Source organism: Aotus nancymaae, unplaced genomic scaffold (assembly GCF_030222135.1).
Source record: "Aotus nancymaae isolate 86718 unplaced genomic scaffold, 86718_ANA_hifiasm-v0.15.2.pri h1tg000083l, whole genome shotgun sequence".
Lineage (NCBI taxonomy): Eukaryota > Metazoa > Chordata > Mammalia > Primates > Aotidae > Aotus > Aotus nancymaae.
Genome location: NW_026988498.1, coordinates 8,523,279 through 8,546,567, shown reverse-complemented (window position 1 = coordinate 8,546,567; position 23,289 = coordinate 8,523,279). Strand labels below are relative to the sequence as shown.

The following is a 23,289-nucleotide window of genomic DNA, read 5'->3' as shown; positions in this document are numbered from 1 at the left end:
ATGGAAGTTGCAGTGAGCCAAGATCGCACCACTGCACTACGACATCCAGTCTGGGCAACAGAGTGAGACTCCGTCTCCAAGAAAACAAAACAAAACAAGACAGAGTGTACTGACAAAAGGACAGATATCTCGAGGAATGGGCCAGAACAACCAGTCTAGAAATTAACCCACCATATGTTGTCAACAGTTTTGACAAAGATACTAAGGCAATTAATAAGGCTTTTATTTTTCCAAAAGACTTATTTTCTATTTTCAATAAATGATGCTGAAAATTGGATATCCCTATGACAAAAATGAATATTGTCATTACTTTATGCCATATATATAAATTAATCTGAAATTGATCATGAAATATACCTAGTTAGTAAAGTTGGCCAGGCATGGTGGCTCACGTCTGTAATCCCAGCACTTTGGGAGGCCAAGGTGGGTGGATCACTTGAGGTCAGGAATTTGAGACCAGCCTGGCCAACATGGTGAAACTCCATCTCTACTAAAAATACAAAAAAAAAAAAAAAAAAAATTAGCTGGGCATGGTGGTGCGTGCCTGTAATCACAGCTACTTCAGGTACTTGGGAAGCTGAGGCAGGAGAATCACTTGAACGCAGGAGGTGGAGGTTGCAGTGAGCCGAGATTATACTGGACACCAGCGTGGGCGAAAGAGCAAGACACTGTCAGAAAAGAAAGAAAAAAGAAAGAAAAGAAAAGAAAAGAAAAGGAAAGAAAGGAGGGAAAGGGAGGGAGGGAGGAAGGAAGGAAGGAAGGAAGGAAGGAAGGAAGGAAGGAAGGGGAGGGAAGGAAAAGCTAGAATTATGTAATGTCTAACGTCCAGAGGAAAAATTTATTTGCATAGGCAAAGACTTCTAACACAGGACACAAAAAGCACAAGTCATTAAAAAAAAAAAAGAATATTATCACCACTAAAAAAAAAGAACTTTATCACCACTAAAACTTTCCTTAATCAAAAGGTACCATTAAGAATTAGGGATAGTGTCTTAGTATAACACCAAAAACATAAGCAACAAAAGAAAAATAAACCAGACTACCTCAAAGTTAAAAAAAAAACTTTTCTGCTGTAAAGGATCCTATCAAGAAAGTACAAGAGAATCTACAGAATAGGGGAAAACATCTGCAAATCATATGTCTGATGAGAGACTTGCATATAAAATATATAAGGCAGTCTTAAGACAAAGACAAATAAATCAATTTTAAAAAAAGGATTTGAATACCTCTCTCTCTCTCTCTCTCTCTCTCTCTCTCTCTCTCTCTCTCCCCCCAAAGAAGGTATATAAGTGGCTAACATGGGAAAAGATGTTCAAAATTGTTAGTTGTCAGAAAAATACAAACTGGTATCTTGAGGTGCCACTTCACACCCACAGGATGGCTATCGTCAAAAAGACAGGGAGTAAGTGTCAGTGAGGACGTAGAGAGGTTGGAATCCCCACAGGTTGCTCATGGGACTGTAAAATGGTACAGTAATTTGGGAAAGTAGTTTGGTGATTCCTCAGAATGTTAAAAAAAAAAAAAGAGCTACCATTTGACCCAGCAATTTCAATCCTAGGTATATATCCAAGGGAAATGAAAGCACGTCCACAGAAAAACCCGTACGTGAAAATGCCTGATCATTACCCATATTGGCCAAAACGTGAGACAACCTAAATGTGTATCAACTGAAAAATAAACAAAATGTGATAGAGCCATATAATAAATTATTATTTGGCAATAAAAAGGAATGAGGCACTGATACATGTATGGACTAACCTTGCAAAAATTCTCTCACGTTCATCACTGAATTGTCCATTTAAATGGATACAGTAACTTGTATGTAAATGATACCCCAATAAAGTTGATTTTTATAAAGTAATGAGAAGCTGAGAGAGAAAATCCAGTTGCAAAAGATCACATGTTATATAATCCCATTCATATGTAAAGTCTAACATAGGCAAATCCATAGGGACGAAAAATAAGCAGTTGCTAGGGACTGAGGGAGACAGGAATTGAGAGTGACTGCTAATGAGTATGGGGTTTCTTTTAGAGAGACGAAAAGTCCTAAAATTAGGTTGTAGTGATGGCTGCATAACCTTGTGACTATAAACAAAACCTTGCATTGTACACCTTGTGGGTGAATTGCATAGTACATAAATTATATTTCAATAATTTTTTAAAAGGCATCATTAAAAAAAGCTACAAAATGGAAGAAAATATTCATATTACATGTATCTGACAAAGTATGGACTATATAAAGAACTTGCCACCCAATAATGTGATGACAATCCAATAAAGATTGAGCAAAAGATTTGAACAGACACTTTTTAAAAGAAGATATACACGTGGCCAATCAGGATATAAAAACATGATCAACGTGATTCATCATCAAGAAATGCAAATTAAAACCATCCTATGATATTACCAAACACCCATCAGAATGGCTAAAAGTGAACATCTCAAGGGCTAGCAAGAATGTAGAGCAACAGGAATTGCCATGTACTGCTGGGCAAAAAGATGCAAAATGGTACAACCACTTTGGAAAACTGTTAGGCAGTTCATTAAAAAGTTGAACACAACATCTACCATATAACCCACTCATTTGCCTTCTAGATCTTCACTCAAACATACATGCATGCAAAGTCCTGTACATGAATGTCTACAGCAACTTCATTTATGAGAGCCCCCAAACTGAAAACCACTCAAGTATTTATAAATACAAAAGTTTAAAAAATGTGAAATATCCATAACTTTGGAATACTACTCAGCAATAAAAAGGAACGAACCACTGAGACATGCTACATGGATGAATGTCAAAATAATGAGTGAATAAGCCAGACACAAAATGGTACATATGAGTCCATTTATATGATGTTTTATACAATATAAAATAATCTTGACCAGGCGTGGTGGCACATGCCTGTAATCCCAGCTACTCAGGAAGCTGAGGCAGGAGAATCACTTGAACCCAGGAGGCGGAGGTTGCAGTGAGCTGAGACGGCGCCACTGCACTCCAGTCTGAGCAGCAGAGCGAGACCCCATCTCAAAAAAAAAATATATATTTCTAGTAAGTAAAGTAGGTCACTGGTTGACTAGGGTCATGAACGAGGAAAAAACTTCCAAGGGGCCCAAGGAGTCTTGAGTGACGTGGAAATTTTCTCTCTTGACTGTGGTGGTGGCTTTATGGGTATGATTCTCTCACGTTCACCATGGAATTGTCCATGTAAATGGATACAGTCACTTGTATGTAAATAATACCTCAATAAAGTTGATTTTTATAAAGTAATGAGAACCAATGAAAGAATCAATATAATTTAATATTTTAAAATTAGCATATCTAATTTTTTGTGTAAACAGAGCTTCTGAACCGCTTACTGTTGCACATACGTAGCTTTTTCCCTTAGGTAATTCAAACATTCATTGCCTCTAAACTGGATTTTGTGATTAATTTGCCTGACAAATATCATACAAGGTCCCCCAATGGTTAATGCATCCTAATTCCTCTCTGAATTACTAAAAATTCTTGATGAGTGTGGTCCATACTAATGAGATAGGTTTTTTCATTTTTTTTTTGTTTTGAGATGGAATCTTGCCCTGTCACCCAGGTTGGAGTGCAATGGCATGATCTCAGCTCATTGCAACCTCTGCCTCCTGGGCTCAAAAAGATTCTCCTGTCTCAGCCTCCTGAGTAGCTGCTATTACAGGTACCTGCCACCACACCTGGCTAATTTTTACATTCTTAGTAGAGACAGGGTTTCACCATGTTGGCTAGGCTGATCTTGAACCCCTGATTTAAAATGATCCACCTGCCTAAGCCTCCCAAAGTGCTGGGATTACAGGCGTGAGCCACCGTGCCGGGCCAATGAGGGTTTTTTTTTTTTGTAACACAAAAGAGGGATGAATTCCTTGACAGAAAAGCTCACAGAGGGGCAGGGATAGCAATGCCCTCATATGACTTCCAGGCTTTGTTCTGAGGTTGGTTTTGTTCCAGACATTTTTATGTTTTTATGCCAAGCCATTTTGGCAATAACTTTTGTTGGTAGTATACAACCCCAAGTTGCTTAGAAAGGCAAATTCTAAATCTACTTGAACTTTACCTCATAAAATTAAAGAACATCTGTAAGGCCAAAGGGATGAAACGATACAGATATCCATAGAGAAACCACGTGTACCCAAGACCTACTATTGTGAGATTACTTCCTACACTTTTCTCCTTCACTACTCACTGTAATCCTCTAATGTGAATATTATTATTATCCCTGTTTTTTCCTACTATGGAAACTGATACTCAGAGAAACCCAGTTATTTGCCCCAATTCACCCAGCTCGTAAGAGGCAGAGCTGAGAGTTACACATTTGGGGTGCTTTGACTGATGTTTGGTTATAGTTCCATAAACACAAAACTTAAACAAATAGATCCATGTAGCTTTGGATCTGAGTATTCATTTTTGCATTACCATAAGAAAAAGCACACACCGAAATGCACAGTGAACATTGTGCGGGGCTTTTGCCTGCCACTGAAATCTCATCATCTTCCAATTAGGCAACAGTATTTGACAAGAAAGGGATGTGCTGGCATCTTTACAGAGCAGGCTTCACATAAAACAAAGTCACACGGACGTCTAGGGAGTGTTTCCAAATCTGGGGAGAACCAGTGATCTCCAGGAAAAACCAGAAATATGGCAAATTGTAATGCAAACAGAAGAGCAAGGAAGTAGAAAAGATTACACTTAGGTAATTCGAGAGTTAACGTGGAACCAAGCAGTCAAAAACCTTTGACTCATATCATGGCTGACTAACATACCAATCTCTAAAACTGCCAGTCACCACCTAGAACTGCCGTTTGACAGAGAGAAATACACATACGCTTCTGGCACGGATAGCTTTAAAATACTTATACAAAAATATCATAACCTACAAATAATATTTTGAAGATAATGAAAGGATAACGAAATGCATTGATGAACATCGATTTGCATTCTAATAAGACCCCAAGTTAATGTGTTGTTTAAACATTCATGAGGAAAAGAAGAATCTATGGAAAATAAATTGTTAGCCTAATCATCCATTCAACATACCCTTGACAATCCAAAGTCTGAAAATCATTAATAAATCATGAAATTAAGTCTATATTATGATCTTCCACAAAAATCTCCTCTGTCATTAAACTTAATCATTTAATGTTCCAGCATTTATTTATTCAGCAATGGTTAAAGCATAATATTCTGACACAGTTTCTATCAGTTAATTCTACTAAATGTAGCCCTGGGATATTCCTAGGAATCATACCAGTTAGAGTAAAGCATTTATGCAGGCAGGGAGGCTAATTTCAGCTGAAATTTGTAAAAACACACGTTCAAGTAAAGTCTCTATTTGAATATCTGGCTTTCTGATTTCTTCCCTCCTTTGGTAATCTCCAGTGTTAATGGAATGTAACAATAACCTAAGGAGGGGATAATGCCATGGTCTGATGCCAATTATTATTCTCTTATGTCTGGCATGAATTCCCATTTCAATCACATGCGCTCTTCTCTGTCAAAGGAAGAGTACAAGGAAAGGAAGGGATGGGTGCAGGCAGTTACCATCTGCTTCCCTCCCCCGGCATCCCTGGAAAGGAGGACAAGGGTGGGAGTTTCTCCTAGAGATGGGAGCAAAGTGTACCTCACAGTGGGCCCACTGAAGTGTCTTCAGGCAGCCACATTTGGCCCTGGCATATCAGAAAGCAATACAGAACGTCAGATTCACTGTCAAGGCTCTAGGTTTTCAGTCTAGCCCAGCAGCTGCAGACTGGTTCAAGTGAGGCCTGTAGACTCCTGCATGCAGCCCACTGTCTTCGGTTGGATACAGGCTTCTCTAGTATCCCACAGGCCTCCCAGCTCCCTCCTGCCTTACCTGGCCCACTAAAATCATTTCTTTTCCCACCTGGCCTCTTTAGACCTTGGAGTTTGCAAGTTGGTTCAAAACTCATCAACCAAACGAGGTACTTACAGCTGCATGACCAGGTACAAGTGATTTGGGCTTTCATAAATGTCTTCCAGGGCGACAATGTTTTCATGCTTAATCCTGAAAAAGAAATAGACACACAAAACAGTAAGTTTAATCAGAAAGGAAAACTTTTTAAAACAGACAGCATTGTAGCAACAAGTTACAAAACAGAAGCCACAACTCCTGAACGAAAACATTTCACACTTCACAATCTTGTCCCCAGACTTGTTCCAGACCCATTTGCTAACAGTCCTTCCCGATCTCCACTCCTCTTCGTTCCTAAGCCTCAATACCCTACAGTTTAGCAATAGTGGATTAACTACTGATGCTTCCTGTGAATCCCAGAAATGGGCCCAACCTGCCCACATCCTATTATCCGACAGGGCGCAACTCAGACGCAGGGCCGCTGGGCAGAACTGTTCCCTCTTCTGTTGTCTCCCAGCGGCCATCACAGACTCGCCTGACCACTTTATTCTACGAAAATCTGTCCCCGATGACAGGCCTATGTTCCAGGGAGCAGGGAGACCTGGTGGGACACTGGAGAATATATATGTTCCAGGGGACGTTTCTCTGACATGTTCACAAGGTCAGGAGACTGAGACCATCCTGGCTAACAGGGTGAAACCCCATCTTTACCAATAATACCAAAAAAGGCCAGGCACGGTGGCTCACACCTATAATCCCAGCAGTTTGGGAGGCCACGGTGAGCAAATCACAAGGTCAAGAGATCGAGTCCATGCTGGCCAACATGGTGAAACTCCGTCTCTACTAAAAATACAAAAAAAAATAGCTAGGTCTGGTGGTGTGTGCCTGTAGCCTCAGCTACCCAGGAGGCTGAGGCAGAAGACTCGCTTGAACCCGGGAGGCAGAGGTTGCAGTAAGCCGAGATTCCACCACTGCACTCCAGCCTGGCGACAGAGCAAGACTCCGTCTCAAAAAAAAAAAAAAAAATTATATATATATATATATACACACATAAAGTTTTAGCTGGGGGTGCCTGTAGTCCCAGCTACACGGGAGGCTGAGGCAGGAGAATCGCCTAAACCCAGGAGGCAGAGGTTGCAGTGAGCCGAGATTGTGCCACTGCACTCCAGCCTGGGTGACAGAGCGAGACTCTGTCTCAAAACAAACAAACAAAAAAACCAACCTGACTCCCTCACTGGGGTTCATATCCCCCCCACCCCACCCCACTACCAAATGTCACTTCAGCTTCCCAAGCAAACTAGATCAGTGCTACTCAAAGTGTGGTTCTCATAGGGGCAGCACCAGCATCTCCAAAGAGCTTAGTAGAAATGCAAATTCTCAGGCCCCACGACAAGCACAGAGTATACAAGTCGAGGGCAGAGCCCAGGAATCAGTATTTTAATAAGGTGCTCAGATAATCTACAAGTGCTAACTAGAGCTTGAGAAATACTGTACTGGACCAGTGCTGCTCAAACTTCAAGGTGCAAATGAACCGTCTTGGGATCTGGCTACACGGCAGGCCTTGAATCAGCGGGTTTGGCTGGGGCCTGGGAGGCTGCATTTCCAAACAGCTCCCAGGAGATACTGGTGCTGCTGATCTGCAGACACCACTGTGAATTAACCACGTTCTAACTACAGAACCAGGGCAGAAGGAAACAGCTGAGTTCTAGCCCTTGGCACTATCCATTAAGAGCAGTTTCTGCTCAGAATGTAAGGCTTGATATTATTTAAAGCATTTGAGAGAAAAAATTATTTCATTACTCAAGGAGATAATTAGCTCTTACCATAAGCCTCTCATTGAAATGACTGCTGAACCATTTAAAGACAAGCACATAACACGCAGATTCTTGTGAACCTCCTGAAAGCAAGAACTACATTATTCACACATTTGCTCCTGGTGCCTCGCACAGATCTGCTTAATAAACGCTTGCTGAATGAATGAATGATATTGAAAGGCTGCTGCCAGTAAGCAGCAAGAAGCCTTATTTAGTTAGGAAAACGGAAACCATTTTCCTAAGTGTGTGATGTCTTCCCTACAAAGAGAAGTTTATAAGGTGGAAAACGAACAAGAATACTATCTTCTTTTTGAGATGAAAGAGAACAAGATCATTAACAAAGACTGGTGAGGCTTTCCTTTGAATTCTACAGCTTGTAGTAGTTAATGCAGTTGTTTTGCAGGAGCTAAAACAATAGGTTATACTAAATTCACATTCCACCCGACTCCAAAGAATAGAATCTAATTATTTGTCAGCCATGGTTTCTGCACAGCCTGAACAAGATATGAACCAAATAAACGATGCCACTAAGGAAACCAAGAGAACTTAACTTGAGATTACCAAGATCCTACAAATCATGGCGTTATCATGATTAGATATACCTGAAAGAAGAGGCCCACAAAAAGTAGACATCACATAGATTTTCCCTTTTTGGAAAAATTGTTTTAATTTGCCATTGGAATCAACCACATGGTCACGAACGTTTTCTTTTAGTCAAGTTCATTTGAGAGTTAATTAAGAGCCTAGAGGAAGGGGATTATATGAAGAGTGGCCAGAGAAAACGCAGGGCACACAGTTACATCTGAATTGCAGCAAAATGGTGAATGTTTTTTCAGTTTAAGTACATCCCAAGTACTGCATGGTTGTTTAGCTGACATTCAGATGTAACCGGGCACACTGTATTTTCATGTGCTAAATCCAATCACTCTGCTTACATAAATCACTCAATCTCTAAACTGGGTTTAGAGATTGGCACCAGCAGCCCTAGCTTGCCTTCGAGGTTGAGTCAAGAAGGCTGTCTGCGCCCCAGAGTTCAGTCATTAATTCAGATTCCACGATATGCAAAGAATCAACTCTGTACAAAGCACTTGCCTAGCCAACGTAGCGGACCCCAATAAATTAGGCCTACAGTCCCCTCCTTTGATACATAGGATAGAGACATTAAAGCCTATTTAACCTGCCATGTCTTACATGAGCGCTAGCTTGCAAGGGAGTTTAATCTATTGGAGCATTCCAGAGAAGTACTGCACACAGCAGGAACAATCCCAAATGTCAGTCTCACAGTGGCTGGAAAGACCCCTTAACTAGTAATATCTCTCCATCAGCCAATCAAGCGATCAAGCAATTGTCATTTCCTGAGTTTCTGCTAAGTGTCTGGAAGAAGATAAGAAAAATAAAAAATAAAGTTTTGCCATCAGTAAGTTTATCACCTAAGCAGAGAAACTCAGGAAGAAATTAGAAAGGAATCCAATGCTAAATTCTGTAGAATTGCCTTTAAGCTGTGAGAAACCAGAGCCCCGAATGGATCAGAATTATGGCAAAGGCCTCAAGAAGATGATGGGAGTTGAGCTGGAATGAGTAATGTTTGAATAAGCATACTTGAGAAATTTCAAATAAATCCTAAAATGGCCTCTTCATCTCTCTTAAGAAAAGTGGTTTAATTAACTTGGAGCTGTTCAACACAGTAAAAAAAAAAAAAAAAAAAAAAAAATTATTCTGGCCTCCCACATCTGTTCTCAGGTACTTTATTCCACCCTCACATTCCTTACAATATGCAAAAGCTGAACGTAAAGTTTTAACATTATTTTAGTGCATGAGTTATTTTCAAAAGATGCCATATGACCACCCATGCATTTAGGACTAGGGCACGAACACTAACTGAGGACTTACTCCATGCAAAGGTTCATTTCATGCTAAATTTGCCACTGTAATCAATCACATGGTCACAAACATTTTCTTTTAGTCAAGTTCATTTGAGAGTTAAAGAGCCTAGATTTCTGGGGAAATAGGAGGAATGGGATTATATGAAGAGTGGCCAGAGAACATGCAGGGCACACAGTTACATCTGAATTGTATGAATGCTTTTTTCAGTTGAAGTACATCCCAAGTATTGCTAAATTTCAGTTTCCTTATTCATTCAACAAATATCTGTTGGATGCCTGCCAGGTACCAGGCACAGTCCTAGGTACTCTGAATTTAGAGGAAGAATAAGACACGAGAAAGGCAGTCTCAGCCCTCCTGGCGCTCATGCAGGTGAGAGCTAGAACACTTCTCAGGTTGTCTGTCTTTCATTAACCAGAAATCAGCCTCCTGGTAACCAGTAATGAGTCCTAGGACCAACAGAGAACTAGCTTAAACCTTCTTCCCATCTATCTTGCACAGATTTGAGGGATATAATGCCTCTGCTTAGTCTTCTCATTGTTGACCAATCTTCCTACAATATGGTTTACATTCCTCTCATTGCTCTATCATCACTCATTTGTCCAGACTCTAGCATTCAGATCCGGAAACACTGATCCCGGGGTAAAATACGGTATCATAAATACGGTATTAAATAGTAAAAGAGAACTATTAACCATCATGAGCCGGATGTTAGATTTCTACCAATAAAACCTAACAAATCCACTGCTATAGTTTTTAGCCACTGCCTAACCACTGGCATACAAAGAATATAAACTCCACACAGGCAGAGACCTTTGACTGTTTCACTGCTGTCACCCCAGTGCCAAAAGAAGAGCATGGCACACAGTTAATTGGTGAGTATCAAGTTTTGGGCCAATTAAACCACCAGATCATTTTAATTTGAACTTCTCCCAAAGGCAATCTCATTTCTTACTTGGGTTGATATTGTGAGAGCTTAATGCCTTCACCTTTAGCTTCATTAAATCCAGTCATTACGGATTCCATGCAGCGTTTCAATGATCAGCAGTGTGGTGAATCTTGATTTCCTCATCTATTGCTCTTATTATCCCTCCCAACTTTGGGCCATCTGTGTACTTGGTACATATCCATCCCATGTGTCTTCATTCAAATTCCTAATTAAAATTTTCAATGCAAGGTTACATGTCAGAGCTCCACGGTATTCCACCAGAGACCCCCATCAAGATAACCATGCCACTAATCAGCTGGCTCCCATTGCTGTCTGGCTGCAAACCTGGCAGTACTATCGTCTAGCCTGTGTTTTACCATTCCACCCATAAGGAAACAATTAGATGCTTTGCAGAAGTAGAATTCCTCAGCTCTACACAGCACATAATACTATTTAAAAGGGAAATGGGATGTTTGGGAAGATTTGTTCTTAGTAAACCCATGTTAGCTCCTAGCAACCACTACAGTCTTTACTAAATGATCACAAACCATCTGCTTAATTTTCTGTTCCAGAATTTTGCTGTGCATTGAAGTCAAGCTTTCCAGTCTATAGCTCTCATCTTCCGCAATTTATATGTTTGGGAATTTTGACAACCTCGCTTACATTGTTTTCTCAAACATTTCAGCTGTGACTCTTCCGTGATAAGTGCAGTTTCCTCAGTCCCCTGGGATATCAAAAATCTAAACCTAGTGATGAGCTAATTTTGTAACTTTTGTTGGGCCTTGCTTCCATAGCTGTTTTATCATACCATGTATTGTTAACAATGTGTTAAACTGTACTATTTTTAATTATTTCACTTACTATTAACAACCAGCCTATGAAGGAGGCATTATTTTCCCAAATTTTTAAAAGAGGAGAAAATGAAGAAGGAGACTAGGATCCCATGATGCTAAGTATTGCCAGATCGCAGAACTCATCGTTATTCCTGAGATTCAATCTAAGTCTATTCGCACTCCCAAGCCCATGTTAAAGCAATTACACTATAACTTCATATTAACTGAGTTATGAGAATATCCAAGAGCTCATTTAAATTCAGTTATTTCTATAAAATTAAAGTCAAGGTATTAATTCTATAAAATTAAAGTCAAGGTATTAATGCCAACATTAACAATATAATATCCACTTCTGTGGGTGCAGAGATTTGCTGAATTAACTTGAATCCAGCGGATGTACTCAAGACACTTGGTTGTAAACATCCTAGCAGATGAAATTCCAGTGGGTCAAACTCAATCAGAAAAAGAGATGTTGAAAAGCAGAAGGAACAGGGAGAAGTCCAGGAGTAATTAGAACAGGGAGAAGTCCAGGAGTAATTAGAAAGAGGCTCTCCTCAGCCTGTATCTGCTAGTGTCACCAAAAAAGAGAATCAAGTGAACAGAGGAAAGAGGCAGAGATGTCAGTTACAGGCAAATGGAGAATGGAGACTCTGCCAACTTGCACAGCGACATCCCAGCAGGTCAACGCTCAGTCTTTCCAAAGCATGGCCAAGAGGCTCTTCATACATAAGGGATGTTCACTCTCAAACAGCAAACTGTCCTGAAATGTGCATAATTCAAAGCCATAATAATGTCACTGAAAGTAATTTCAGGTTATAAAAAGAACCTCAACGTAATTTTCATCACTTATCATTTACCAGGCCCAAAGCAAGCATGAGCTGACACATCTGTATACAGAGGGTAATGGTTTATACGGCAACCTGTGAGAAAGCCTCCATACACAGAGGGTAATGGCTTATACGGCAACCTATGAGAAAGCCTCCATATATAGAGGGTAATGGTTTATACGGCAACCTATGAGAAAGCCTCCATATATAGAGGGTAATGGTTCATATGGCTACCTGTGAGAAAGCCTCCATATATAGAGGGTAATGGTTCATACGGCAACCTATGAGAAAGCCTCCATATACAGAGGGTAATGGTTTATACGGCTACCTATGAGAAAGCCTCCATATACAGAGGGTAATGGTTTATACGGCTACCTATGAGAAAGCCTCCATATACAGAGGGTAATGGTTTATACGGCTACCTATGAGAAAGCCTCCATATACAGAGGGTAATGGTTTATACGGCTACCTATGAGAAAGCCTCCATATACAGAGGGTAATGGTTTATACGGCTACCTATGAGAAAGCCTCCATACACAGAGGGTAATGGTTTATACGGCTACCTATGAGAAAGCCTCAATATACAGAGGGTAATGGTTTATATGGCAACCTGTGAGAAAGCCTCCATACTCAGAGGGTAATGGTTTATACGACAACCTGTGAGAAAGCCTCCATACACAGAGGGTAATGGTTTATACGGCAACCTATGAGAAAGCCTCCATACACAGAGGGTAATGGTTTATATGGCAACCTATGAGAAAGCCTCCATATACAGAGGGTAATGGTTTATACGGCAACCTGTGAGAAAGCCTCCAAAATCTCCAATAATGCAGAGAAGCGGATAAAGGGAAGTGGGTCCAGGCAGAGATAGTAAAGTTGACAGGGAAAGCAGCACATGGGCATTGAAGCTGATGTCTGCTCACACGGTAACTGACAGCCAAGCAAGAAAACTCCAGAAAAAGCCAAGAAAACATTTTAAAATTAATTCATGCAAAAAATAAATAAATAACTGACACTGAATATATAAGTCAGCCCCATTCAAAGCCCCCAAGCTTTGTAAGGGAACATCAGGATCCAAAGGGTCAGCCTGCTACCGAGTACACATGCTTCTGTGAAGTGAGACTAACATCTTTCCTTCTAGCCTAATGTTCCCCAGTTCAAGGATCCACACATTTTTAAAACCATGGGAAACGAGGAAAACTTAAAAAAAGAAAAAGCAAAGTACAAAAGAAGAGCAGAGGAGAAAAAACGTTCGTTCAGCATTTCTCACTTTTTCTCATTCTATCATTTTACTGATCTGCAGGGCATCCATGGCAGCAATTATGAGGTATTCAGAGGAAGGAAAAGACCACAAAATCCCCTTCCTTGGTATTGCCATTCTCTAGAATTGGGCATTGATCTACTTAGGTTATGGATGCCAAATGAAGACAAGGGATGGAAGAAAATATAATCAGCAGGGAGAGACAAGAGTCAAGGTGATCATAAGAGAGGATGAGGCCAGGTGCGGTGGCTCACGCCTGTAATCCCAGCACTTTGGGAGGCTGAGGCAGGAGAATTGCTTGAACCCGGGAGGTGGAGTTTGCAGTGAGCCGAGATAGCATCAGTGCACTCCAGCCTGGTGCCTGGCAACAGAGCGAGACTCTGTCTCAAAAAAAAAAGAGAGAGGATGAGTGGAGGTGGCGAGGCACAAATCACCCTGCAATGTACAAGGTGGAGGAAGTTATGTCAATGAGCCGCAGCCAGCTTCCGGTGCTTTTTTTCAGGCACTTCCAGATTCACAGGCTAATATGAGAAAGGCCTCTCTACACAGGCAAAGGCCATAGAGGACCAGGTCTCTCACCACCCTCCACTGTCACTCTAAGCAGCCCAAACATTGAAATTTTATTCACACAAAAAGGGAGGCTGTGGTTCCCTGGCATGGAATTGCCTCAAAAATAACTGAAGAATATTCTGATGTCTTGGCAGATATTCCTGTTTGTCTAAGTAAACGCTTATGCTTTTTCAAAATTAAAAAAAAAAATCATTTTCTCCTTCCTAGGGTCAAATTCTTGTTTTCTCACATTATAAGCAGTGTGGGAAAAATGCTGAGAAAATTGGGAAACTGTCAGTCACAAGGACAGCAATAGCTTTGAAATATTGGCCAGGTGGTATTAAAAATAATAGCTTTCATTTTAATAAACAGGCACATTCACAGGTATTATTTCATTCTCCAACAGCCTTATAAAGTAGGCATTATTATTCCTGTCTCACAGATGATCACTAGCAATTTATAACCACTTAAGTGTTCTCCCCACCTCCCTCTGGTCTCACTCTCTTCCTATCCGTTTTCCATGCTGTCTCCTGAGTGATCTTTCCAAAATATAGAACTGACCAAACTTCTTAGCTTGAAATCCAGCACTGGCTCCCTGTAGCACAGGAGAAAGCTCAAACAACCGGCATGGCTTACAAGTCACTTGTTACTTGTGAAATGTGAAAAGTTCCCTTATCCCACTTGCAGGGCATGTGATGGGGGAGTGGCTCTCTTCCTCAGTGCCCAGCTGTTCAAACACCTAGGGGAGCATGCAGACAGGCACACTGTGGGCCTTGCTGACAGCTCCTGAAGCCCCAGTGGCCATGTGGTACGGGGTGCTCTTTCAGTTTTGCCATCTGTAAGCAGACTGTGTTAATCAGCTCTATTAGACCCTCTGCCTTATCACAAGTGGAAGCATTCCCTTGGAACATCAGCACAAGACAAGGATGCCTCTTTCAGCACTCCTATTCAACATAGTATTGGAAGTTCTGGCCAGGGCAATCAGGCAGGAGAAAGAAATAAAGAGTATTCAAATAGATAAAGAGGAAGTCAAATTGTCTCTATTTGCAGACAACATGATTGTATATTTAGAAGACCCCATCGTCTCAGCCTAAAATCTCCTTAAGCTGATAAGCAACTTCAGCAAAGTCTCAGGATACAAAACCAATGTGCAAAAATCACAAGCATTCCTATACACCAATAACAGGCAAATAGAGCCAAATCATGAGTGAACTACCATTCACAATTGCTACAAAGATAATTAAATACCTAGGAATACAGCTAACAAGGGATGTGAAGGACCTCTTCAAGGAGAACTAAAAATGACTGCTCAAGGAAATAAGAGAGGACACAAACAAATGGAAAAAACATTCCATGCTCATGGTTAGGAAGAATCAATATCGTGAAAATGGCCATACTGCCCAAAGTAATCTACAGATTCAATGCTATCCCCATCAAGCTACCACTGACTTTCTTCACAGAATTGGAAAAAAAACCTTAAATTTAATGTGGAACCAAAAAAGAGCCTGCATAGCCAAGACAATTCTAAGCAAACAAAAAAACAAAAATAAAAACAAAGCTGGAGGATGCTACCTGACTTCAAACTATACTACAAGGGTACAGTAACAAAAACAGCATGGTACTGGTACCAAAACAGAGATATAGACCAATGGAACAGAACAGAGGACTCAGAAATAATGCCACACACCTACAACCATCTGATCTTTGACAAACCTGACAACAAGCAATGGGGAAAGGATTTCCTATTTAATAAATAGTGTTGGGAAAACTGGCTAGTCATAGGCAGAAAGCTGAAACTGGATCCCTTCCTTACACCTTACACAAAAATTAACTCAAGATGGATTAAAAATTTAAACGTAAGACCTAAAACCATAAAAACCCTAGAAGAAAACCTAGGCAATACCATTTAAGACATAGGCATGGGCAAAGACTTCATGATTAAAACACCAAAAGCAACGGTAACAAAAGCGGAAATAGACAAATGGGATCTAATTAAACTAAAGAGCTTCTGTACAGCAAAAGAAACTACCACCAGAGTGAACAGGCTACCTACAGGATGGGAGAAAATTTTTGCAATCTACCCATCTGACAAAGGGCAAATATCCGGAATATACAAAGAACTTAAACAAATTTACAAGAAAAAAACAACCCCATCAAAAAGTAGGCAAAGAATATGAACAGACACTTCTGAAAAGGAGACATTTATGCAGCCAACAAACATATGAAAAAAAGCTAATTATCACAGGTCATTATGCAAATTAAAACCGCAATTGAGATACTATCTCACACCAGTTAGAATGGCGAACAGTGAAAAATCAGGAGACAACAGATGCTGGAGAGGATGTGGAGAAATAGGAACGCTTTCACACTGTTGGTGGGACTGTAAATTAGTTCAACCATTGTGGAAGACAGTGTGGCAATTCCTCAAGAATCTAGAACTAGAAATACCATTTGACCCAGCAATCCCATTATTGGGTATAAACCCAAAGAATTATAAATTGTTCTATTATAAAGACACATGCACACGTATGTTTACTGCAGCACTGTTCACAATAGCAAAGACTTGGAACCAACCCAAATGCCCATCAATAACAAACTGGATAAAGAAAATGTGGCACATAGACATCATAGAATACCATGCAGCCACAAAAATGGATGAGTTCATGTCCTTTGCAGGGACATGGATAAAGGTGGAAACCATCATACTCAGCAAACACAAGAACAGAAAACCAAACACCGCATGTTCTCACTCATAAGTGCGTGTTGAACAATGAGAATACATGGACACAGGGAGGGGAACATCACACACTGGGGCCTGTTGTGGGGTGAGGAGCTAGGGGAGGGAGAGCATTAGGAGAAATACCTAACATAGATAACAAGGTGATGGATGCAGCCAGCCACCATGGCATGTGTAGACCTATGTAACAAACCTGCATGTTCTGCACATGCACCCCAGAACTTAAAGTACAATTTAAAAAAAGTTCTCAGTCAAAATCATTTACACCAAGTTCACCAAAATATATCCATAAAGGTGCACACAAATAGAAATACATACTGATTAGTGGAATTGCACAAGCAATCGAGATTAGCTTGTATCTCAGCTCTGAGACATCTGACTGCAAGACTTTGGAGAAGTCATAAATACTTTTGGATTTGATTTCCTCATTTGTTAAAGGAACGTCAAAATATGTCATCTTGTTATTAATCTATCCACATGTATATACATGTGTTACTGTAATACATATATATACACACACACACACATATGTACCACATTACTGTATATTTAGAGATCTTGTGTTATAGAGTATAGGCCGCTTCAGGAAATGACCAGAATTCAAAATCCTATGCTTCAAATCACCTCTGTTTGCTGCCAGAAGATGGAGCTCAGTGGGCAACTAAGGAGCTAAGACTACAGTACCTAAATCAACCAACCTCTTAAGTCTGCAGGCTACTTTTGTTGCCGTTTTTTTAAAGATGAAGTACTACATGTTGATACTCATTGCGAAGTGAGCTTTTCCTTGAATCCTTATAAACAGACAAATGCACGGTCTCTCCCTCTGTCGCCCAGGCTGGAGTGCAGTGGTGTGGTTTCCGCTCACTGCAATCTCTGCCTCCTGCTCAAGTGATCCTCCCACCTCAGTCTTTCAAGTAGCTGTGACCACAGGCATGTGCCACCACCACACCCAGCTAATTGTGGTATCTTTTTGTAGAGACAGGATTTTACCATGTTACCCAGGCTGGTCCTGAAGATATTTTCTTAAGAGCACCCCAAGTCTCCTTAGTACAATGCAGGGTACCCAGCATGGGGGCACAGCCAGCACTCATATGTGTAGGGAGACAGTGCTAGAGCCTAGAACAGTCCCACAGGAGGGGCATCAATGAGTCGGTTCTGTTTCTGACAATATGACCATATTCTGGTCACATCACCTTCCCGGGTCTCAGTTTCCTTGTCTAGAAATTAACCAGCCAGACCAGAAAGTCTCCAACGTCTTTTCCAACTCTAACAAGCAATGAATCTAAACTTATAATGAGGCAACGTGCATTAAGGTACACATGAGAAGCATGAAGTTTGATTCTAAGCCCATATTCAGTGTTCTCTGAACAGCCCTTGCTACACAGAAGCCTGGTTACAATTTGCACTTTAGAAGTTCTTCATCTGCACAGTCAAGTTTGTCAGCTGGACACAGAACAGAATTTCTTGAGACATGAAGTCATTTACACAGAAAAGATCTACTTTTCCTTCTCCCATGTCAGCATCCACAGTGCCTAGATCAATAAAGATCTGCTCTTGTCTAGAATGGCTCTAGAGGTCCAGATGAGGCCTGGTGGTCTTTAGATCAAAGGAGAAATAAGTTAGGTCCAATTCAGTGCAAAAATTCCAGTGCCTGGCACATACCAACACTCAAGGAATGTTTATGGGAGAATGAATGAATGAATGAATGAACGAATGAACAATTCTTGCCTTCCAAAAGTCTTACAGACTACAGACGTTCCAAAGCTACTTACTAGAACGAAAAAGGTCCTAAGAGTTGACTGTTATTTCTTTCCTATTTATGTTAGCATCCATGCGAAGTTACTAGTGAATGGGTGATATAGATTGGATATTTATTCTTGCTCAAATCTCATCTTGAATTTTGATCCTCAATGCTTGAAGGTGGGGACTGGAGGGCAGTGATCGAGTCGTGGGGGTGGATCCCTCATGGCTTGGTGCTGTCTTTGCAACAGCGACTTCTTTCGTAATCTGGTCATTTAAAAGCGTGTGGCTCTTCCCCCTCCCACTCTCTCTTGCTCCTGCTTTCGCCATGTGACATGCCTGCTCCCCCTTTGCCTTCCACTGTGAGTGTAAGTTTCCTGCAGTCTCCCTAAAAGCTGAGCACATGCCAGCACCACGCTTCCTGTACAGCCTGCAGAACTGTGAGCCAATTAAAACTCTTTTCTTATAAATTACCCAGTCTCAGGTATTTCTTTATAGCAATGCAAGAACAGACTAATACAGTGGATCTCAAGCTCAGATACATGCTAGAATTACCTGAGGAGTTCCAAACATATTAACAGCTAGACCACTTTTGGAGATTATTTAACTGGCCTGCGGCATGGCTTATGTGTACCAAGTTCTTTATAGTTTCTCCAGTGATTCAAATGTGCAGCCAAGTTTGTTAGTAAATTACTGAGAACCTTGGGTCATGGGAAAGGATTCAACTTTAGATACTTCAGAGTTGGTAACTTCATGGCTTCAGTATCCATTTTTAATTTATGCAGGCTCAATGCATTTGTTTGATAATAAGTTTGATTTTTAAAGGTAAGATCAGGGTGTCCTTATGTGTGCACATACACATACACATAAAGAGTTAAGGCTATATGGCCAACCCTTTACCCCTCTCAGGATAAGAATATGAAAAAATATCATTTCTTAGCAAGTATAGTATTAGCAACTAATATTTCTCATCAAGTAGTATTAGTAATATTTCTTCTAGTATTTATTAGTAAGGCTATGAAACACTAACATATTTAAAAAATACTGTCATTTCCTTCTTTGAACCTTTTGGTCACTTTTTGTCGAAGAGTAATATATATTTCTGTGGACAGTTTTAACATGAGAACAAGCACCGGGAGTCTTGGAAAATACTAAGGTGCTTACCTGCCTTAGAACAGAGATGAACTCTTGTAGCTTGGATTTCCTCGCTTCACTGATGTGAGAATACACACACCCAAAGTCACCTTAGAAAGGGAAATCTCAGAAAGCTTGCTTCACGTTCACTGTGGATGCTTACAACGTGAATTTAGAAGCCATTTCTGTATGAAATAGTATTAATGACATAGAACTGCTGGGGCGTATCCTACAGCTTTCTCACATACTCTGTACCCCAGACTGAAGATGATGGGCTTGAATTCAGGAAGCATCTTCGAGGCTTCTAGCTCTGAACACTTGCATTTATATGAGCATAAGTGGAAGGGAACCAAAATAAGGCACTGGAATCCAGGGAGAAGGTATCGTTTCTTTCTTCTTTCTTACCACTAATGTCCTGTGCTTTCTCTGCACTGATACCCACATGGAAGGTCCATATTTCAAACCTGAACCCAAAACTATGCCAAGCCAATAGGTGCCCTAAATAGCACCTACTGAAACCAGGGGACCCAGGGTTGCTCTTTTATTCAAACTAGATAGTGAAGCATCAGAAACACAGGCCAAAATGATCCTGGGCATCACACTAAAGCTACTGGAATATGGCAACCTTTATTTTGAAAGTGGGAAGCCAATTATAAAAGAAAAAAGATGAGACGAAAATAGAAGAAAAAAGAAACAGGGAAGTCTGTTTTGAACAACCATCTAATATCAGTTCACTGTCAGACTTGGGGGATTGAACTTAACACTGTAAAATATTCCTCAACACTCCAGGAAAGTGCCCACCTTCAGGGATGATGGTGTGGAATTGAGTGTTCTTTAATTTCTGCACATCGGTAATGAATGCTGTCACATGGTCAGCTCAGGTCACACTCAGACACACACTCCAATGGAAGAGAATATCTTTCAAGCGTTCACATGTTGAGAATTAACGAGGATGTTTGTGGTTCGTTGTATGCGTGTCGTTAAATATCTTATTTTCTGATCATCTCTATCAGTGTGCATAGTAAGGACATCGCTGTGCTATGGTTTGAATATTTGTTTCCTCTAAAACTCACATTGAAATGCCATTGCTAATGTGGCAGTATTGGGAGGTGGGGTCTTTAAGAGGTGACTGAATTGCAAGGGTTCTGCCCTTATGAATAGATTAATCCATTTATGGATCACTGGGTCATCATGGGAGGGTGCTGGTAGTTTCTCAAGAGGAAGGGAGACCTAAGCCAGCACATGAGCACACTCAGCCCCCCAGCCACGTGACGCCCCGCACTGCCCTGGGACTCCGCAGAAAGAGTCCCCCACGGCAAGAAGGTTCTTACTAGATGCAGCCCCTCCACCTTGGACTTCCCAACCTCCATAACTGTAAGAAATAAAGAAAAGGTTCTTTATAAATTACCCAGTTTCAGCTATTCTGTTACAAGTAACGAAAAATGAACTAAGACACTGTATTCTTTCTTCAGAAAGTAAAAATGAATTTCTTCATAGCTGAGATAAGAGTCACAATTAGAAAGAGCAGCATGTTTTGCGACGCTGATTCTTTTTAAAGGAGGGTGTGTTATACACATCCGCCTCTCCAAAGTGCAGTTTTATGGTAGATCCGTGTTAAATGCTGAGGTCGTCTGAGCTTACAGTTTTATTATATGCTGCTAATAAAAGATTACGATCAAGGATGTCAACTCAAGAAACTTTCCAGTGTAAGCTCCAGGGCCATTTGCAAATTCTCAGGAATGACATTACAAATAGACTGCGGCAAATAAACTGGTTCCTATTCACCTAGTTTTCTGTTCCAGAGTTTAAAGGGGAATTATGAAAGCAATTGTGTTCAGAAGAATGAGAGGTCAGAAGAAATCCAGCCACATGGAACGTCCCTGACAATGAATGACCCAAGGGTAGCCGGGGAGAGAGCGTGGCCGTTGCTGCTCTCCTACGCTCAGAAGCACAGCCGATGTGCCCAGGTGGTGGCTGCAGCCTACAAGCCAGAGAGCAGGGAGGGCTGGGCCAGGCTGAGATCACGCAGGGGCCACGGAGTATCTTTTTGGCAGTGCCAGGCATAAAGATCTTTTCCTCCAAGCATCAGATCGTATTAGTCCCGTGGCTGGATTACATTAAGGTCACCTCTGACCAGTGCTTTTCAGTCTGGTTCCCCTCAACTCCTCCAGGTTCTCAATCAATACTTGGAAAATGTAATGGAATGCAATCTGCACAGGCCCCTCTGCAATCAATACCGAAAGCGAACAGCAGCACGTTAAAGCGCGTTCTCACTGACAGAATTCAGAATAAATAAATGTACTAAAACTGAAATTATAAGTTCATGCTACATTTCTTATGTATTGGGTTCTACCTAAGAATTTATTTATTACTTTTTTTTTTTTTTTTTTTTTTGAGACAGAGTCTCGCTCTGTCACCAGGCTGGAGTGCAGTGGCACCATCTCAGCTCACTGCAACCTCCACCTCCTGGGTTCAAGCAATTCTCCTGCCTCAGCCTCCCGAGTAGCTGGGACCACAGGCGCCTGCCACCACACCTAGCTAAATTTTTGTAGATGGGGTTTCACCATGTTGGCCAGGATGGTCTCAATCTCCTGACTTCATCATCTGCCTGCCTCGGCCTCCCAGTGCTGTGATTACAGGGGTGAGTCACCACGCTCGGCCAGAATTTATTTTTAAAGAAGACTCTACCACTAAAAAGTGAAGAAAGGAAAACAAACAAAAAACAGAATAAAGATCGGGGAAGGGAATGGAGGGAACCAGTGTAATAAGCAATTCAAAAGTGAAATTAAAAGCTTTCTTCTCCACTCCAACTAGTGAAGACTATTACTGATACATTTTCAAATACAAAGGGAAGATCTTCCCTCAAAAAGTTATTCCCAAAGATGGTAATGGGCTTCTTTTTCCTAAATCTTTGCCCTCTTTATAGTTTCTTTAAAAATAAAGTTGCCCAGGCAGTGTGGCTCACGCCTGTAATCCCCGCATTTTGCGAGGCGAAGGCAGGACGATCACTTGAGCCCAGAAGTTTGAGACCAGCCTGGACAATATGGCAAAATCTCATCTCTACAAACAAACAAAAGAAAATTAGCTGGGCGTGGTAGCGCATGCCTGTGGTCCCAGGTACCCGGGAGGCTAAGGTGGGAGGATCGCCTGAGCCTGGGAGGTTGAGGACTCAGTGAACCATGACCGCACCACTGCACTCCAGCCTCTGTGACAGAGTGAGACCCGATTTCAAAAACAAAAATTAAATTAAATTAAAAGTTGTCTTAAAATCAGGAAGGAGCCAACAGTGTGCCAATGGCGGAGACGTGCACATACACATCTGTCTGTACGTGGGCATCAATGTCTGGCCACTCTCCTTAAGCCCAGTTTAAAGTCCCACAGCTGCTGGGCCCACGGTGTTCGAGTTGCTGTTTCACCAGAGGTGGGGTTCGGGGGCACAGCCAGCACTGCGTAATTCACCAGGCAGGCAGAGAGCCTGCAGAATGATTTATCTCCCGGGGAGGATACTGAGAACAGTGGTAGGTAAAGAAACAGTGGCGGGGCCAGGCGTGGTGGCTCATGCCTATAATCCCAGCACTTTGGGAGGCTGAGGCAGGAGGATCACAAGGTCAGGAGTTCAAGACCAGCCTGACCAACATGGTAAAACTCTGTCTCTACTAAAAATACAAAAATTAGCTGAGCATGGTGGCGTGCA

The 23,289-nt window shown here is 41.2% G+C and overlaps 1 protein-coding gene across 1 annotated transcript in view; it reads right to left on the bottom strand.

Annotated features, from left to right (window-relative positions):
* The window catches only part of CAMK1D (calcium/calmodulin dependent protein kinase ID), a 446,292-nt gene that overhangs the window by 137,094 nt on the left and 285,909 nt on the right, over window positions 1-23,289 (bottom strand). The window contains exon 3 of the mRNA XM_012443436.3: window positions 5,970-6,044. Within this exon, the coding sequence (XP_012298859.1) occupies window positions 5,970-6,044 (75 nt within the window). The remainder of the gene's footprint in view (window positions 1-5,969; window positions 6,045-23,289) is intronic.